At 33.0% G+C, this 18,726-nt stretch overlaps 1 protein-coding gene across 1 annotated transcript in view; it reads right to left on the reverse strand.

Moving 5' to 3' along the window:
• Window positions 1–16,677, reverse strand: part of LOC134535249 (angiomotin) — a 246,070-nt gene extending 229,393 nt beyond the window's left edge. The window contains exon 1 of the mRNA XM_063374320.1: window positions 16,128–16,677. Within this exon, the coding sequence (XP_063230390.1) occupies window positions 16,128–16,677 (550 nt within the window). The remainder of the gene's footprint in view (window positions 1–16,127) is intronic.
• Between the last annotated feature and the right edge of the window lie 2,049 nt (window positions 16,678–18,726).

Genomic DNA, 18,726 nt, shown 5'->3' on the forward strand with positions numbered 1-18,726 from the left:
GATTGGAACAACCATCGATTTGACTTTTGCGAGGCACATTAAACTTGAAACACTCCCATTCGTGTCCTACTTTTCCTATCATCGTCCTATCCTGAACAGAATAACACAGATTGGAAGAAGTTAAATAGCAAACATGTATAAAAGTTATAGTTAAAATAATCTTTTCGTACAAGTAATAAACATATTTGAGTTAATGAGTACAAATAAAAGAAGAGTTATCAATTAAATTGTAGATTTCATTTCACTCCTTTGTATCCATACAAAATAGTGATAATTTAATAAAAATTATTCAATTTTATTCATAAAAGTATGCAATCATTTCATCAATGTTTTGTTATGACTTTGTCACGTTAAACTATCGTCCGTAAACAGATTTTATAGACAACCAATTTTTTCGTATGCCATGCGATTCATTAGCATTTGAAAATTTGATAAATTGCAATGTGTTTCTAAAAAGTACTTAGTTTGTGTTGATAACATGATTAAAATAATATGTATGTTGATTGGTTGGTTTGCGTAAGCACAAGAGAAAACATTCGTGGCAGAGACATCGCAATGGCCGGAAAGAACGCCTCCAGCTCGTATCTGCTCGTAACGCACTGCTGACTGGACAGTTATCACCTCGAGTGCTTTTCTAATGACATCACGGACCTGGGCACGAGATAGGGTCGGAAAAACTGATAACACGTAGCGCGAGACCAGATAACCAGCTTTGGCTGGTAACTCCTAGTGCGTAATTACCCACTAGGAAACCTTTCGTAAACTTTAATTGTTGGGCCAAGATATGAGCGCAGTGGCAGATTTTTAATGGTTCAAATACGGTATTTCACACGAATAAATTGCAACTGTTCATGAAAATATTAAATTTAAAGTTAATTTTTCATATTAAATGGTAACATTTCTAAACATGTTAAAACAAGTAAGTCACTAGAGTTTTATTTACTTTATTGAGAAAAAAAAATTCAGGAGAGTACATGGACACAACTTGAAACTAAAATTACTTAAGAGATTCCAGGCATACTGATAAAGTTTTTGAGATTGATGTAATATCACCAACGATTACTATTCATCCTGTCTAAGCAATTATATTTCCACTTAAGAATATTTTACTCAATATTTTAGTTAAAAATTTGTAAAAAAAAAATGTATTATGTGAGGGCTGATACCTAGTATTTTTTAACAGTTTTTTGCTTTGTAACAAACCATATTAAACTATCAATTTCCCTCTCTTAAGGAATGGTTTTCAAATTTTTCGTAGTTTGTTATCATTTGATCAGAGTTCTTGAGTTACTAGGTATATCAAAATACATTATTACCTAAAGTTTGATAACATAAATTTATGTTTAGATCTTAGCCTACAGAAATAAGTTTTAAATATATTTTGAACTATTCTGATTAAACGTTATTTATTTCCATTGTTTAAAAATGATGTGTTTTTTGAGGTCACATATCCATCTTAAATAGCTTCCATAATAATATTACTCTCTGTCTTTATTCACATTTAATTACGTAGGAACAGTTTGATCAATTTTTTGTTTATATTTACTTTAATTTAACTTCATTAATTTTTAAATGACTCAAAAAGGACTATGTAGGAGAATACACTACCAAAAACCAACAGAAAACCTGATTTATACCTGGGTATAATTTACTTTCCCCATAACATTCCAGTGATACTATTAGTTCCTGTAGTTATTTATAAATTTTGACAAACAAAATTAATTAATTATAAATAATATTAAGGTCGATGTGAGTCAAAATGCTTAAGAGGCTCTACTCTAGTAATAATTACATTGACACTAATATTTGTGTAAAGAATGGTGATGTTTAAAAATTTTTAAAAATGAAATATTTTTTGATACAATAAAAGGAAATGAATTAAACAATTAAACCTTAAGAATTTCTAGATCTGGCAAAACATTTTTTAATTGCCAGTTATTTGTTAGCCCTATTTATATGGTGTAATTTTTAAAGATGTGTCATTTACCTCACTGTGACATTGTAGGTATCAGAATGGTTGGGAGCTAGATTACTTAAATATTTTGGAGCAAAAATATAAAAATATCAGGAATTAACCATGTAAGAATAAACAAACATATTTAATGTGCATTTAAATCCTCTTTCAGGACATTTATTATTTATCAATGTTTTATAAAAACAGAAATTTACTGACACAACCAATTAAATAGATAATTTCTATTTAAGTGATACATAGCTAAAGTAAGATAGTACTTCAAAAATAAACTGTAAAATATTATCCCCTGAAAGTAGAGAAAACTATTTTAAACTCATTAAACTGAACTATAATAAGTTGTTGTTGAAACTGTATACACCTATATTTTTTTCTTCCTTTATTAGCAAAATTAACTACTGGAGTAAAACCAATCAATTTTGCTATTCAAAACACTCATTTCGTATAATCTGGATTTATACAGTACTATAACATTTACATTAATTTAATAAATGATCTCGAAAGATAACATTTGTTTGTTACAAATTGTAATGAAATGCTACTAACAATTAATATACCTACTTACAACTTTGAAAAACAAATCCTTTACTTACATCTCTAGTAGCTACATATGATAAAATATGTCTTTCTTTCAAACTAATTATACGCCTATTATAATTATTTTATTCTAAACTAGCTGCCCGACCCGGCTTCGCACGGCTATACTAATGGAAAAAATGAAGCCACATCTCCCATTTACAGAAATGGTAAATTAAAAAAAATTCAGTGAAAATTTATTACAATGCTGTATAATGTACCGGAGAGAAAATGAATAGCACCGATGGTTTCCCGACTCGTGCACGCAACGTACAACTGATGTACCCGTACTTCGCTACGGCAGTCTACAGGCAGATCACTCTTGCGCCGCTCATTATACATGCCCCTCCTTGTGGATACGCCACTGCCGCGTGATGCCCTTTGCCATGGAGACGCAGAAGGCATGAACAATGCAAAATCCTGTTCTCATGCAGACAAAGTACCCATTGTTGCCTGATTTTAACCACCCATGAGATCTAATTTTCGGAAAATGTCATCCTGCGTAACATAAGGAACATTACTGTGAAGTTTCAAGTCTGTAAAATATATATACTTGAAAAAAAAAGGGCAATAAAAAAACAAATTAAACACAGAGAGAGGAAAAAAAACAATAGTTTAGGTTTGCGATTTAAAGTGATAAAAAGTATTTAAATACTTATTGAACTCTTATGAGGGCACTGATTGCTTCGTTGTTAATATCACACGGGTGTTTATTACTTGTATGGGAAAATTAAGAATGATAAGGCATCTAGTGCGTGGCAACAATGTTAATTGGCAATAGGAAATAGAAACTTCTAGAGCCTGCGGCATTGTCAACACACACTTCGTAAGTGTACTGGATGTTGCATCTAACCCATCCAACGCATTTGATTCTAAATTGGACTTTTAGTAAGGATCCCTAATGTTATTGATAATATAATATAGCATATAGCCTTCCTCGATAAATGTACTATCCAACACTGAAATAATTTTTCAATTCGGACCAGTGGTTCCTGAGATTAGCGCCTTCAAACAAACAAACAAACTCTTCAGCTTTATAATATTAGTATAGATATCTAGAAACAATTTACAATATTTTTCGTTGCCCTTTGAATGCCCGCTATCAATACTAATTGTTATTTATATCTTGAAAATTAAACATAGGTAGCCTACCTAATTACTATGCTACTGTAATTTAATTTTTATATCATATTACTTAAATATAAAGTATTGTTGATTTGAAACAGACACAAATTAAAACCAAACATAAATTACTATCTCTTATTTTACGGCAAAGACGCGTACCTATAACACAACTGAAACGATCCATTAGGTCCTATGGCTACACACACACACAACTACACACACACACACACACATATACCTATAAAGTTTTAAGTGTTATCTAAATACCCCCAAAAATGCTCATGTTACAATGTAGCATATTCCGCTGAGAGAAACACATTTCAAGAAAACGTTTTTCTCTTTGGTTCGTTTATTAAAACTACACGAAATGTGTTAAGAAAAATTAGGATATCACATAAAACATTCGTGTTGATACTTTACTTTGCATAAGCTGGAAAGAATTCATAATGTATTCAATTTTTTTAAAAGGGGGTTGTCTGTAAAGTCGGTTTACGGACGATAATTTTACGTGATAACGTCATAAGAAAACATTGATGAAAAATTGCATACTTTTTAATTTTCAAATATTATTTAAAGTTTTTGCAAATTTAATTAATTTGTTTAAATGTAATCACGAACAATTATTTATAGAAATAAACTGAAGTCAAAAAATGTCAATAAATTTTTAATTTGAAATGACGAAATTGGACAAATAAATCAAATATTTTAAATTGCTGCTTTAAAAAAGCCTGCCTTAACTTGTTCTATATTATAGAAGATTTTCTCGCACGGTGGTTGGCCGGTTCTTGCACGCTCGGCTCAGGCGGAACGTGACAATGAGTCATGCTTTTTCGTGCGTGCAGCCGGCGTTCATCGATTTACAGGACGTTATCACGTTAAAAAAAATTGCCAAATTTCCGTATTAATTTTTAATGAAAATTATGTAAGGACATGACGTAGTGCTATATTGTGTATAGCCTAGGCTCACTACGACAGGACCTCTCGGCTGTATTGTCTCCGGGAACTCAGTTCTTCACGGGCTTCACTGCAAGGGTGTCAAGTCGCACTGTGTTTCATTGCTCAAGCAAAAGATAACAATTTATTTCGTAAACCTTCATTATGTTAAATGTTTATGGTGTGGTGATGTGAGTAAAAACTGAACAAAAATAGGTATCTAAATCTCGAATGGTAGCGATGGCAATAATCGGAACACTTACAGAGAAACCCCACTGCCTCGTGACTACATCCATTGTTTTTTTTTTTTTTCAGTTACGTGAAGGAAGAAAAGAGTCCTTTCCAGAAACTGGCTAAACCCAGAGCGAGACAACAGAATCTATTTGATTTTTATCGCTATGTAGAGCATTTATCTTTTTGGGCCTGTTACACTCTATCGCCTATAAGAGTTATGTAGCAAATAAAGGGTAAACAAATTTGCATAAGAAACAATTGTCTTTAAATGTTTCTTAGCAATAAAATTTATTTCGTATTAAAATACGTTGTAAAATTAAGTCAAATGATTTCTTTTTTATGTTTATATGCAAATTTTGTGTCTTAGGAAGTCTGCTGAGTGCCGTCATGGTTGTGTTTCTAAGAATATGTTTAGTTTTGTTGCTGGGTTCGCCTGTTCGTCGCTGTTTCGTTGTTATTTGTCCAAATTAGCTGTTTCGTAAAGTCGTATGTTTGCAGCTATGTTGTCCAAGGTAGTTGCTTGTTCGTTATTTCTGTCCGACTGTCTCGTTGTTGTCTGTCCTGTGTGTTCGTCTTTGCTGTGATGTTTTTCTCACTAATTCCTCCCACACAATACTCTGTGCAGTCTTTTTTATTTTTCATTTGTAGGGACCGGAAAAATTCGCGTTTTCAATGACCTCTAGGATAGACTCCATGATCCTCTATGTACTTGTGCAGATTACGCCTGCTGATTGGCTACTCACTCGTGACACGTGTTAACTGGGAAGCTTGTGATTCGATACTTCTTCTGTCGAACGTTTTTCAATGGTCCAGAGTCCTTCAGATAAACTGTGGCCCAATCACTGAAGCAGCAAGAAAGGTAAATGTATTTGGATTCTAGCTTTCTAGCCTATCGCGAAATGAACCCGCATATTTTTCAGGTCTCTAATCATTTGACATTCGGCTGATTTTGATTTGTTTGTGTGCGCAGCTTCCTTGTTCATTCATTGCGGATTTTCTGTGACAAAGTAAAAAGTTAACAATGGCGGGTGTCAATAAAAATTTTTAAGTCGGTATTTCCATTACTTGGAAATTTATTTTGTGGCAACGTTTGGCAAAATGATGAAATATGCCAGTGAACGTGCTCATTAACATCCGGAATTATGAAGCTAGTTGATGATATGTGAAAAAAGGACAAAAGTTTCTACCACAATTTGTGCTGCAAGTCAAGTCAGAAGCAGAATACCACCAAAAGATTTGCACAAGAGAGATGACCTAAACAAAGAACTTTTAACTGGTCTGAAAAATGTTTAACAAAATAACGATAATGTATAACTATATTTTATTCTGCTCATTTTATTACCTCATTTATATTTTTACATTAACACAGATAATTGTTTTTTTCAAACCAACGTCCCAAGATTTTAATTAAATCTTGCTGCAAGATCGTAAAAATGTCAGCCTGGAGTAAGTAATAAAAGCAACATCCCTAGTATCAAAAATTAGTATCTGAAAAGGAGGGGTTCTAAAAATTGTCAGTCCACTCTTTAAGCTTAGAGCTTACACTGACGCGTAGAAACGTTATCTCGATGTACCTATGGATTCTGGTATTTTGCCTTTAGCTATATTCGCTTCTTTATTCATAACTGGTGAGCAATATCCTGAGTAAACATAATATAACGAATACCAAAGTATGTTTAAACACAGTAACTGACTACTGTATTAATGCAATCTTACATGTTTATCAAAATGTTATCATTTGTTGAAGGAAGGCTTACATGCGTTATCATAGATAAGAAATTTTATAGCATGCATAATACAGCATTAATCCTTCTGTCACTAAATATTTTATTTAATAATTATTTATACAGGCGCACACAATTCCCTCAAAGTAAGCTTACATTAAAATTGACAATAAAAATTCCCATAAGATTTAATCTGTCAGGCTAAAGTTTTGTTTTTAATCATTTAAAACTTTTACGAGCATAGTTTTTTCCGCTATTTTGTTGGTTGAACGAGAGATGAAGTTCCAACATTCTAAAAAAGTCCCGAAATATTTTTGAATATTCTTACAAAAACAGTGATGCTAACGATCATTATAAAGTAATATTTTGCCCACTATTTTTTAACTAATGGTTTTTAATAAATTTTTATCAAAATATTTTTAAGATAACAGATTATTTTGATCACAAATAAAAAATAGCTTGTCACAATAAATATTTTGTAAACATTTCCTGTGAAAAATCTGAGCTTAAAAAAAATAAAATGGCAGGTTGAGCCATGTTTTATATATATAGGTATATATATACCTATATATATGTGTGTGTGACTCTGTGTTTTTGTTATATGTACCTACTTGAAAACAAAAAGCAAGCGAGTGACTTCGTTGAACATAATCACACCTTGTGTGTATGTAAATTTAGCAATACTAATATATTTTTTAATGTTTAACGAATATTAAACGTTTCATTAGTTTTTTTATTTCAGATTTATTTTATGCATTTTCTCTTGCAAGAATGTTACTTTACAGCTGTTTCCCGAAATTTTCAAATTAAAATAATGCTATGAATTAGGTTAAAATTGTGGTCATGTAAAAATGCTGTAGGAATACATTATTGTTTTAATGACTAAAGATGGATAAAGATGTATAAGCCAGCTACTTAACTATTTATGGAAGTATTTGGTACAATTTTGAACTAAGCCTTTATTTAATTTTATGTAGGTAATTATCGAGAAATAAGTATGGTCATTCTAGATTAAATGAATAAATCCAATTTATTATTGGCAAAGAAATATAAAGTGCAAGAAAATATTATTAATAACAATAAAAATTACACACAATAACACAAACACATTATATATATATATAGTGTGTCTGTGCTTTACCCTATTTGTAATATTTTTTGTTTATTTGGAAAGTAATTTTTTACGCGACAGACTGTTTTGTTTTGTTTTAGTGTGGTTTTTAAAATACAACATTGAAATAGTGGATGTCCTAAACACCAGTAGTGAATGTCCAAAATAACAATAGCGTACGTCCAAAACAACAATAGCGTACGTCCAAAACAACAATAGCGTATGACCGAAACAACAATAGAGTATGTTCTAAATCAATCTTCCCTATTGAAAGAACCATTCTAAGAACGTAAATTTTTTTGTGTAACAAAAACTTTTCTTTGCTTTAATAGTAGCTCCCTTCTTTATTAATACTTAAAATCTGTTTCAATATTATGACATTTAAAAATTCTTTTTATATACATTTATGACAAAGTTTTTTTTTGCGGCAGCATAATCTTAAATTTGGCTCATACATATTAATATTTATTTTGCAAAATTATTTTGCACCAAGATAATTTGCAAAACAATGTAACTTCGTTTAACTCTGAAGGGTGTAAAATATAAATTTAACGTAACGCAGATTTTTCTTCAGGCGAATCAGTGACGTTCTATTACATGGGAAAAAATATGCTGCCTTTATTAAATTATTTCGGAACAAGCTTATTTTTCAAACCAGTAACAAAATAATTGCTGCCGATGAGAAAAAGAGTGTGGAAACTTATGAATCAGTCACAATTTCCCGCCATATAATAAGTATATCTAACAACACTTATCATACTGCTTCTCTATGGCCATCATAAGCAGCGAGGATTCGTTAATGTGTCTTGAAATAAATCTTTACTATTCGAAGTTTTTAGTTTAAAAGTGTATTGCAAAATTTTCTTGCATAACAATACCCACCATAAACCTTTATTTAATCTACCATTAATTTAATATTATAATAAACTGAAACACATAGCAAAACCAAAGTAAACCACAGATGATACACATGCTGGTCTTTAACTATGCCTATGCCATGCACTAGAAGCTGTAGCCTAAGTAGGTATAGACGAAACTCAGACTTGTATATCTAAATATTTTTTTCAACTGACCAAAAGTTTCCATCGGTCTCTCTTTGGCAGTTTAAAACCACGAATACTAGGCCTTGTTTGAAACCAGAGGGGTTTTATAGCGAAACAATGTTTACCGTGCATGATTAAATAAAATAAATATAATATTTCCTGAGGTTTGATAGGAAAAACATGTTTGGGGCACACTGAAATTTGATCAGTTCCAAAAACGTTGTAGTGATAATAATAAATAAAATTGTAAATATTCAGAAATCCCCTTGCTAGAGTAGTAATAACAGTTTGTAGTCACTCAGAAACCTTTTTGGTCGTTGCTTCCGAGTTTTTCCATCATGATGATTTGGCTCAAGGAGAATCGGTATGAAATATTTCGTGTAAACCACGCAGTTACTTTACCATTTACAGATGTTCTATGCTTCAGCGGTAACTCTCTCTGTTCCCAGTGAACAGTGAACAGTGAACCACTCCGTAGTTTCCTGATTCGACGCTTCGTTCACAACCACTAACTGCCCAGACGATAGTGGACTTTGACTTGAATACGCATATACAATGAATAAAGTTGTCAATTCTGATAATAACGCTACTAAGGACAAAAAATATGCCGAACTGATCATACACTTTCTTTTCTGATTTACGGCTAAACCCGTTATTAAAAAAAAAAATTTCGTGTGTGTGAGGATTATTTAAAAATTGAATAACAAATTTTTTTTAAACATGTCCTTTATTATAATTTAATTAATATTGTAATAAAATTTGTAAAATTAAATCTATTCTTTGCAGGGTTTTATTTATATCTATGTGGGCTACTTAAAAAAAATTTTATTGCTTAATCTTATGTGGATTGTCTATAACATATAAGACTTTACATTTAATTAAATATTATTATGTAACTACGAAGGTATAGATAAATATTCGAAATAAAACACTTAGATTTTTGGTAAAAGGGTAAATGCATGTGACCTATGAAACGTATCCCAGTTGAAATTTAAAATAAATGTCCAATTTATATAAGTCTAACTCATTTGGTTTTTGCAGCAAAAAAATTTAGGGCTAATGTTTATTTAAGCTATAGGTATTTCAATGATTTAAAATTTATAAATCAAATATTGTTTCTGCATAGTTAATTAGATTGGAAACTCCCATTAAGACAGTAAATATATATTTTTTAAATAATCATGCAAATCAACCTATACAAAAAATATATTTTGGAAATATCAATACTTTCAATGTGATACTAAATAAAAATATTTTGTTATTGATGTTATAAATATGGTAATGATATTTTTAAAACATTAAAAATAACTTAAAGAATTACTTTAGGTGACCGTTAGTAAAAATAAATTCTGTATCAATAAAAAAATTAATTGTGTTTATAATACAAAATTAAATAAATGCCTCTTCAAAACAATTCGAAGATATAGGTAGACACTTCTAACAAAATCTTTTTCTCTAGCATTAAAATTACGTTTTAAAAGTTGTAATAAGCATTACAGATTGCTGTTACCAGAAAATAATATTAATTTTTCATTTGTGAACAAGAAGAATGTAGTTTCAAGATTAATAATTATACCTATCTCGAAATAAAATTCAGCTTATTAAACTATTTTTGGTAGCAATAATAAACTTGAGGCATTTTCTGAAATTCAACACCTAAGAGTTGAAAAAGAGGTAAACACGGATTGAATGTAATTAATTATATCTTTTAAGCTAACAAGAATAAAAAATATACAAGGGACCAATAATAAACATAGGTACGAAATCTACGAACTATAATTTTATTATGTTTAGAAATGTAACCTTTTGATAGGTGAAATTGGGTAAGTTTGATTTCAAGATTAATAATAAAATTCAAAAATAAATCAGGCATAATAAATTATTTTGGAAACAAATAATAAACGTACGAAAATTACCAACCACGATTTTACGAGATTGGAAAATTCAAACCTCAGGTTGTAAAAAAAAAGTGGTAGGTGTGTTTTTAAAACAAAAAACCAACACTTCAAATTCAATTAGAATAAGAAGTTAGAAATTAAAAGGTCTTGCATTTAGAGTAACGTATTGCTTTTTTTTTTGCGTTTATTAAAATTCGGCTCTTAATGGGGGTGAAAACAGTGTCTTCGTTTATTAAAAAAATTATTTTCAAAAACTAATTAAGTAATACATCCTAAATGAATGGTTTAATAGGTATAATGAATTATTATTTAACTTATTTGCAAGATTCCGCCCCTAAAGAGCGTATAAAGTATTATTGTTCAGTTTTAAAGAAGACAATGCATATTTCCGAATCTACTACCTATAGCTAAGATTTAGAAATTAAGAATGAACTTATAGCCTACATATAGAGTTTCGAATTATATACTGTATGTTAAGTTTCCCGGATTTCTTCTTTTCATGGTGTGAAAAGGGAGAAAGTGATGTTTTATCATAAAACAATTCGTATCTCCATAAAAAACAAAGCTGGAAGTAAGAAATAACGTAAATAATTAATTACCCTAGAAATTTTTACAGTTTTTCGATATTTGACCCCAAAAGCAGTGTAACGGAGGCACTTTAGATTTATAGTAATAAATTATATATCTAAGAAAATTAAGATAAGATTAGGAAACTGACCACGAATATGGTACAAAAGTATGATTTAACACCATGTTACCATTTTTCCATATTTGACCGTAAAAGGGATGAAAATGTAGTCTTTTTTACTAGGTATCAAATTCGTATTTATGAAGCTTATAAGCAGGCGGTAAGTTATGTGGTATGATTTATAAACGTGAAAAATCTTCCATTTTTTTTTTTTTTTTACAATTTGCTGAAGTTTTACTTTTCAAAAGGTGAAATATTATAAATATAGGTTTAACATTATAAAATATATTCTCGTTAAAAGGAAACTTACTTTAAGATAACGGAAATGATAATCAAACATATTCTAAGCTAACTTCTATTATTCAACTTTCTTCGAAATATCACCTCTTCTAAAAAAAAGTTATGAAATCCATTGAATCAGTATTGTAAAATAAATTTAAACTTAATATTAATATAATTCTGTTAGATATAATTATTTTTTTTAATTCACATCTGCGGTAAAAAGAAAAAAATGTTTTATTTTTGATTGGTTAATGTATATTGCCATATTTACTTATTTATGAATTTTTACATGGGCATTCGCGTGGGAAAAGAGGGAAGGGTTAAAATATTTGGGGATTTTATTAAGTAGTAACTAAGCAATCTAAGAATCACCTGATACGATGGATCGTAAATTTGATATCTGTAGGTACCTACTCTGTATTTCAAATAAAGTTGCGATTGTCAAATCAAATATCCTGAAATAATGGGACGTATTTGTAAAAAGATGAAATTATATAATATTCTAAGCATAGTTTTAACCATACTAAATGAAATTTTTGGTGTTAACTATGGCATTAACAAAGTTAAAATGATGGGTGGGTTTTCAACAATTTTTTAAAATTCTATACCTACCTTATGAGAAAAAAAAGTGTTAAGTGTGATTTTATCAACGTAAAATATATACTCACACATTTTAAAATTAGGTAACTTGATATAAACTAAAAATCAAAAAAGCCACACACACACACACTTTAAAAAAATATAATTCTTAAATGGTTTTGTTATAAAATAAATACTTTATGCACCTGAGAAATGTATTGTGTATGTTTATTTAGTAAAAATGCTTGGAATTAATCACATTCTTTTCTTTAAATGGTAAGATTTTAGAAATTCTCTGAAACTGCGCGAACGAAGATGTGGATTTCAAGTTAGTATACTATTTAAATGAGTAGGAGATACAAAGCTATGACACACCACAAAATACCTATGTGGTTACCAAAATAAAATAAATTAATTTTTATTGGTTTGTTTGCCTCAAAATAGCTTATGAATTACTTCTCTCAATCAATGGAGCTATGTTAGCAATATAATATTATTAAAGCTACTGTCTAAAGGCTGGGCCCAAAACTACTTCAAAAAATAAGGTCTCAGCAATTAGAGTTTCTAACCCATGGTTCTGTCAATATGAATTGTAAACTGTTTCATGTTATTGTGATGATGCTTTTCAAGTCACAGTCGGGAAATATGTACTACTGGTACTATTTTTTATAACTACAAAATATGAGACAATTCGCAAGTCGAACTGCGCAACATGGTGATGTTACATGTTACATTCTAGAGGAGCAGTGTTTCAACTTCCATGGTTCGTAACACTGAGCTCTGGCGAATCTCTGTAACGTATGAGCGAGATGTATGTATGTATGGGCGAGAATTCAAAATTCATTTTAGACATTGTGGTTTAATGCAGTAGACACTTGTGTCAAACAACACATTTCTCAAAATAGTTACACATAAATGTCACGTGTTATATTCTTCAGTATTTCCTAGTTAGCATAATCCTGAAAACTTTGAATGTTTGATAGTGAACAAACATTTACAATCCTCCGCTAACTACCCTTTAAAACTGTGTGCCCTAACCAGCGTTTCTTAGCTTCTGAGAATCATTGAGTTTTATTCAAAATGTTTTTTAATTTATGTTAAGTTCCTATAAATTCATAGTAAAATATTAATTATATTTGTATAATTTTACAATAAAGAGTAGGAGTTTATAGTTCAACATTTCGTTCGTAATATAGTGAATAATCACTTAATGTTTAGGAATATTTAAATTTATATAGAGTTTAAAAAATAATGTTTTATAATAAGATTAAATATAATAATTTTATCACATTTTGGATAATTTCTTTGGAAAATAAAATTAAATTGGTTTAGGTACGCCATTTTCAATTTTTATAATAATACCACACCATAAGTAAAAAAAAAATGTGTGTTCAACTTATTTTATTTCTTAACATAATAGTTTATTTTTTATTTAACTAATTGTGAAATAATAAAAATTTAATAAGATTTTTGTAAATTGTTAAATACAAAATTTAGTAGCTAATTATTCATATCCTAAAATATATAAAACTGTGTTTGACAAATTAGGCCGTTTGCGTAATTTTTTTTTTCCATTGTCTAAAACAAATAAGTAGTCCATAAATGTTCAACATTCATAAATTTTGCTACATTTCACTGTGATAATTGTTATGTACGAATAATAATGTAAACACATTTTCTGCCTTAAACACAATATTTTCAATATATTTGAAATTTAACCTATATATTTTTTTAAACTAAATTTAAATAAACCCTCCGACCTTCTAGGTGTTCAACAAAGTCTTCAAACCCGCAAATTACTGCCTCTGTGTGCCTGCCATTATAAGGTAGTAAGATGCTTCCTACTGCTGCTTCGAAGGAGGTTATATTTTCATTTTCTAGGTAGCCTACAGGGTGATTTAGTTTATCGACAGTTGCTGGTCTTAATTTTAGATAGAATTACACATAAAATAAAAATTGAAACTCCAAACCTCATATAAGAGCCTAAAGTATAGTAGTTTAGAGGAATCATACACATTTATTTTGGTGGTTATTCATACAAAAAAAGATTTGTGAGTGGAATTATGACAAAGTAGTAATTATTAACCAATCGAGTTAAGCCTATTTAATATTGGATTTTTCTTTTAATTACCAAACTGGTACCCGTGTCACAAGTCGCACCAACACTATTCCCAAACATTTAACAGACATTTATAGTGCAATTAGGTAACACATTATAAAATATTGAATTAATATTAAATTTACTACCAAAATAATCCTTATCAACATGAATAAATACGAAATTAATTTAGATAAACGTGTAAGGCAGGTCATCTGACCATACTTTGAAATAATATAACAGTTATTTGTAAGAGGAAAGGTAATTATTTTAACATTTGATTTGTGTAGATTAGAATAAAAAGCAGATGAAAATGTAAAGTAGAATCATTGCTGTAACCTCAACTTATTGATAGAATAAGTGAGTTATAGCGCATGCACCTTTTCCTTCCGAAACCAATAGTAGCTAGATACGCGTTCGACGCACGTGACTGAGAAGAAAACATTACAACCACGCAGGTTAAAAAATATTATTTTTGAATAAGTTTCCAAAAATAATAAAAATATTGAACTACAATTAAAATATACCCGACCACATTGCATCTATATATAGCTTATAATGCGTTTCGATATTAATATTAAACATGGAAACAACTTCATTAAATGTTTTTCAATAACAGCAAAAGTTATATATGTATATTACACTTTTATTTTCATAACATGGGCGTTTTTTTTGTAGAGTAACGAGTACATAGGCCTAAGGACTATTTATGGCAATTGAGAAAATCATACGGTTGTTGGCGCCAAAATGCTTCAACCACAACCCTCCAGGTTGTTTGGAATAATACCACGTCACGTATGCCTAACTTCTGCAAATGAAGGGTTTTAAACTATGTTTCAGAGTATACTGTAATCGGACCATTCCGTTTCTGCTAGAAAACTTTGTTAATATCGGAAATGCAATTTAGAAAAAAATTATATTACCATTACTCTGCATCTGAAAAAAAAGCTGTTAGGAGCCAACAAAAATAAGGTTAAATTTTTATAAACCCTTCCAAGAATTTAGTGTTGGCATTAAAATTATTGTTCAGTCTCAACAAAAACTTTTACCTACCCATAGGTGATGTCAATCAGAAACCAATTTATGGCCACTTAAAAATTATTTTTGTTTTTCATTCCCAAATATTTTTAGCCAGTTATTTGCGATATACAAAAAAAAAGTGTTTATTTTCCAGTGTTGTTCCTGTAAGAAAGGTAACTTCTAGCAGTAGCCTAGGTACATAGGTAGGGGCATGCATATTTCGCGAAAAGATTCCCAGACTAGATGAAAGTTAAAACACTGTAGCGTCCTCTGTGTTTCGTGATTGGGTGAGTACGTGTGTCGATTGTTACAACACAAATCATAGTACCTAAGTCAGTGCGGAAGCAAACGCGTCCTGAGTGACTCGGTCAAACAAGGGAACGACTTCTCTCTGCAGTCGGCCGCCAATCACAAGGGAAGAAACCGGTGGTGCGGGTATACCTTGTTGCAGTCTAATTGGCGATCAGGTTTTTTTTTTCGCGAAAAATGCCGGCCCCTATACATAGGCCTACAGGTAGTTATAGGTAGAGACCGGAAAAATTCGCGAATTCATTTCGCGATGGGGTAAAATACAAATAGTTATACCTCAGTGCTGCCTCTGTTATTGGCTCACAACTCACTTGGTTGACTCTGGGCCAATGAGAAACACCCGACCGAAGCTTTATCAAATCACAGGCTGCTACGTTGGGATGTCTCACAAGACAGCAGCCAATGGGTGGGTGACATTTAACCGAGTGTACGTAGAACTATGGCGTTCATCCTGCATGTCATTGAACCCGCGAATTTTTCCGGCCACTAGTTATATGTACAGTGTGGAGCGTGGAGGCAGGTCAGCGACTCCTACCTGCCGGCTTGGGTACGTTCCTCTTGACCTGCATCCACTTGTAGGTGGGCACGGCGCCTCGGGTCTGCTGGCACGGCGGGGCCAGCCCCGGGTGCTGGTGGTGCTGGTGGTGCTGGTGGTGTTGGTGGTGTTGGTAGCCCTGCGGCTGGTGCTCCTCCTTGTAGTGGTGCTGGTAGCCCTGGAAGGCCTCCGCGAAGTAGCCGTCCAAGTGCTGCTGCTGCTGAAGCTCGGGCTGCAAGTCCTCCGGGTGCGGCTTGTACTGGTAGCCCTGCTGGTAGCCGTAGTCGAGGTCCGTGTAGCTGAGCCCGCTGTCGGGGGCGATCACCACCCCCGCGGCGGCGGCGGGCCCGCCCCCGTCCACGGCCTCCGGAGGGTAGTAGCCCCGGTCGAGGGTTGCGTCCGGCTGCTGCGGGTAGTAGCCGCCGCCCTGGCAACCGTCGCCGTACGCCTCGCCGTAGTGGTGGGGCCCGTGGTGGTGGATCGCCGACTGCGACCCCGGGTACTCGGCGCCGTTGCACATGCCGTACATGCCCACGTTCATCATGATCATAGTTACGACAGACCCCCTCTCTCTCTCTACCTCTTCTACGTCCTGAGCCGTCGCCGGGGATATGTTCCCGAGGCGCTTTTTAAAAAAAAAATAAAAAAAAATCCGTTAGTTTTGTTCACTTCTTACACGATGTGAAACACGGTCGACCAGTCACCACTTCTCCGACTCACATGTTTTGGGGAAACACTTCCACTTCTCACGTGCGTTGGGTTTAACCAAAGTTACCGTCTGTGTTCACAAGGCTACATTGTGAACTGGGTCCTGATACTGCTCACTTGTGGTCCCTCGACGAACTGCCCTGGTGTGGCGTGTGGGGGAGGGGGGAGGAGCCACCTGCTCGCGACGACGCGCTCCCTGTCGCGGCCGGGCGCGGACTGAGCGGGTGGTGGGGGGGAGCTCTCTATCCTGCCCCCTCCACCGCCGCGCGACACTTCATCGACCCCCGCGCGCGGGAGGAGGTGGTGGAGGGGAGAGGCGCGTCACTCGCCGCGCCGCGCGGGGGGAGGGGCGAGTGGGAGGGGCCCGCGGGCGCGCGCGGCCAATGGCGTGCGCCGCGCTTCGCGCGCCCATTGGCGCGTGCAGCCCCGGGAGGTGCCGGCCCGGCTCTGTCTGCTGTACCGGTAGTGTTGCCCTTCAGAGGCCTAATTCCAGCTTTTTACCTGGGGTGGCAAGGCGTGCCGTGGTCTGGGGTTACGACATGATCCCACGTGTAAGGCAGGTCCGGGTGTCTTCCCCCGAGAAACTTAAAAATATAAATAAATAGCATTTAATTGTTAGTTTCAAAACTTTTTCAGGCTATTTACACCACTAATAACAATATAATTGCCAACATTTTCCATTTACCCTGAAAGATTCATTGTTAAGTACTTACTTCAATTAACAGCCAAACCATTTTTAAAGTACATAGATATCATTAACACACAACTCAAGAGTAGGCTATGTCTATTTTTAACTTATTGAGTGCTCTGCCTGATCTTTTATCATTTAAGTTTGTAAATTATTGATATTAATAATTTTCATTTGGTGGCTAAATTCTGGGTTGGACAATTGTGGGCAGGCAACCGCCCCCCACCCTTGCCTCCCCCGAATTAAGCCTATGGGCCTTAAACACATAAGGATTTGTTTACAGTAAACAATTTTTGGGCGTATAATTTTTTATCTGTTTTTGACACAAAATAAACTATTCAAAAATTACGCTAATAAAAGTGAGAGGAACACAAATGTTGTTAAGTCTTACCAGATACTGAATGTCTGTGCTGTTAAGCCACTCCGCCTCAGTTTATGTCTCGCATGTAGTTCACAAAGTATTTTGTTTTAAAACTAAACCTTGTGTACCTACCTACATTGCGCATTGTACTTAGTTGAAATTTTTGAGTTTTATAGAAATTTTGAAAGAAAAAAAAGTAAAGAATAACGTATAACTACGTACACTTACTATTCCAAAATTATAAAGAAGATGAGAATAGCCGTAACATAATAACGATACGTCAGAAGACAACAGGCCAAATTATCGTGTTTAGTACCCCTAGTCGTCAGTTTATACAGAATATCGCATTCACGTTTCGTGGTACAATTGTTATAAATGTTTTTATACTTAAGCCTGAAATTATTTTAATATGTAACTTAAGTGTTTAAAAATTATATGCGAAGATTAATTCCAATTAGATACGTAGCTACATGGCTACAGTCAAGGTCACACAGCTATCTATCAATTTATTTAAAAAATTCAAATTACCTTAGAGTGTATGTACCTAATGTAATTAAAAAAGTAATTAAAAATTCCCCAGTTAATACAGATATAAAATTTTAAAACGCTGGAAATAAGTTATGTCCCGAACCAGATAAAAAGAGACTGATTCAGAAAGCCAATACACCACTGCTGACAAACGTTTCTCGTTATATGTTACGAGTAATGCGGAGAAAACTGGTTTCGTAAAGGATACTTATCCCAAATAGCCTAAGTTTTATTACAGTTTTGTTACAGTCTCAGGTATTAAGTACTAATATTTACATTACTAATAAATAATAGCACTTTAAAAATTCTGATCA

Source organism: Bacillus rossius, chromosome 8 (genome assembly GCF_032445375.1).
Source record: "Bacillus rossius redtenbacheri isolate Brsri chromosome 8, Brsri_v3, whole genome shotgun sequence".
NCBI classification, from domain to species: domain Eukaryota; kingdom Metazoa; phylum Arthropoda; class Insecta; order Phasmatodea; family Bacillidae; genus Bacillus; species Bacillus rossius.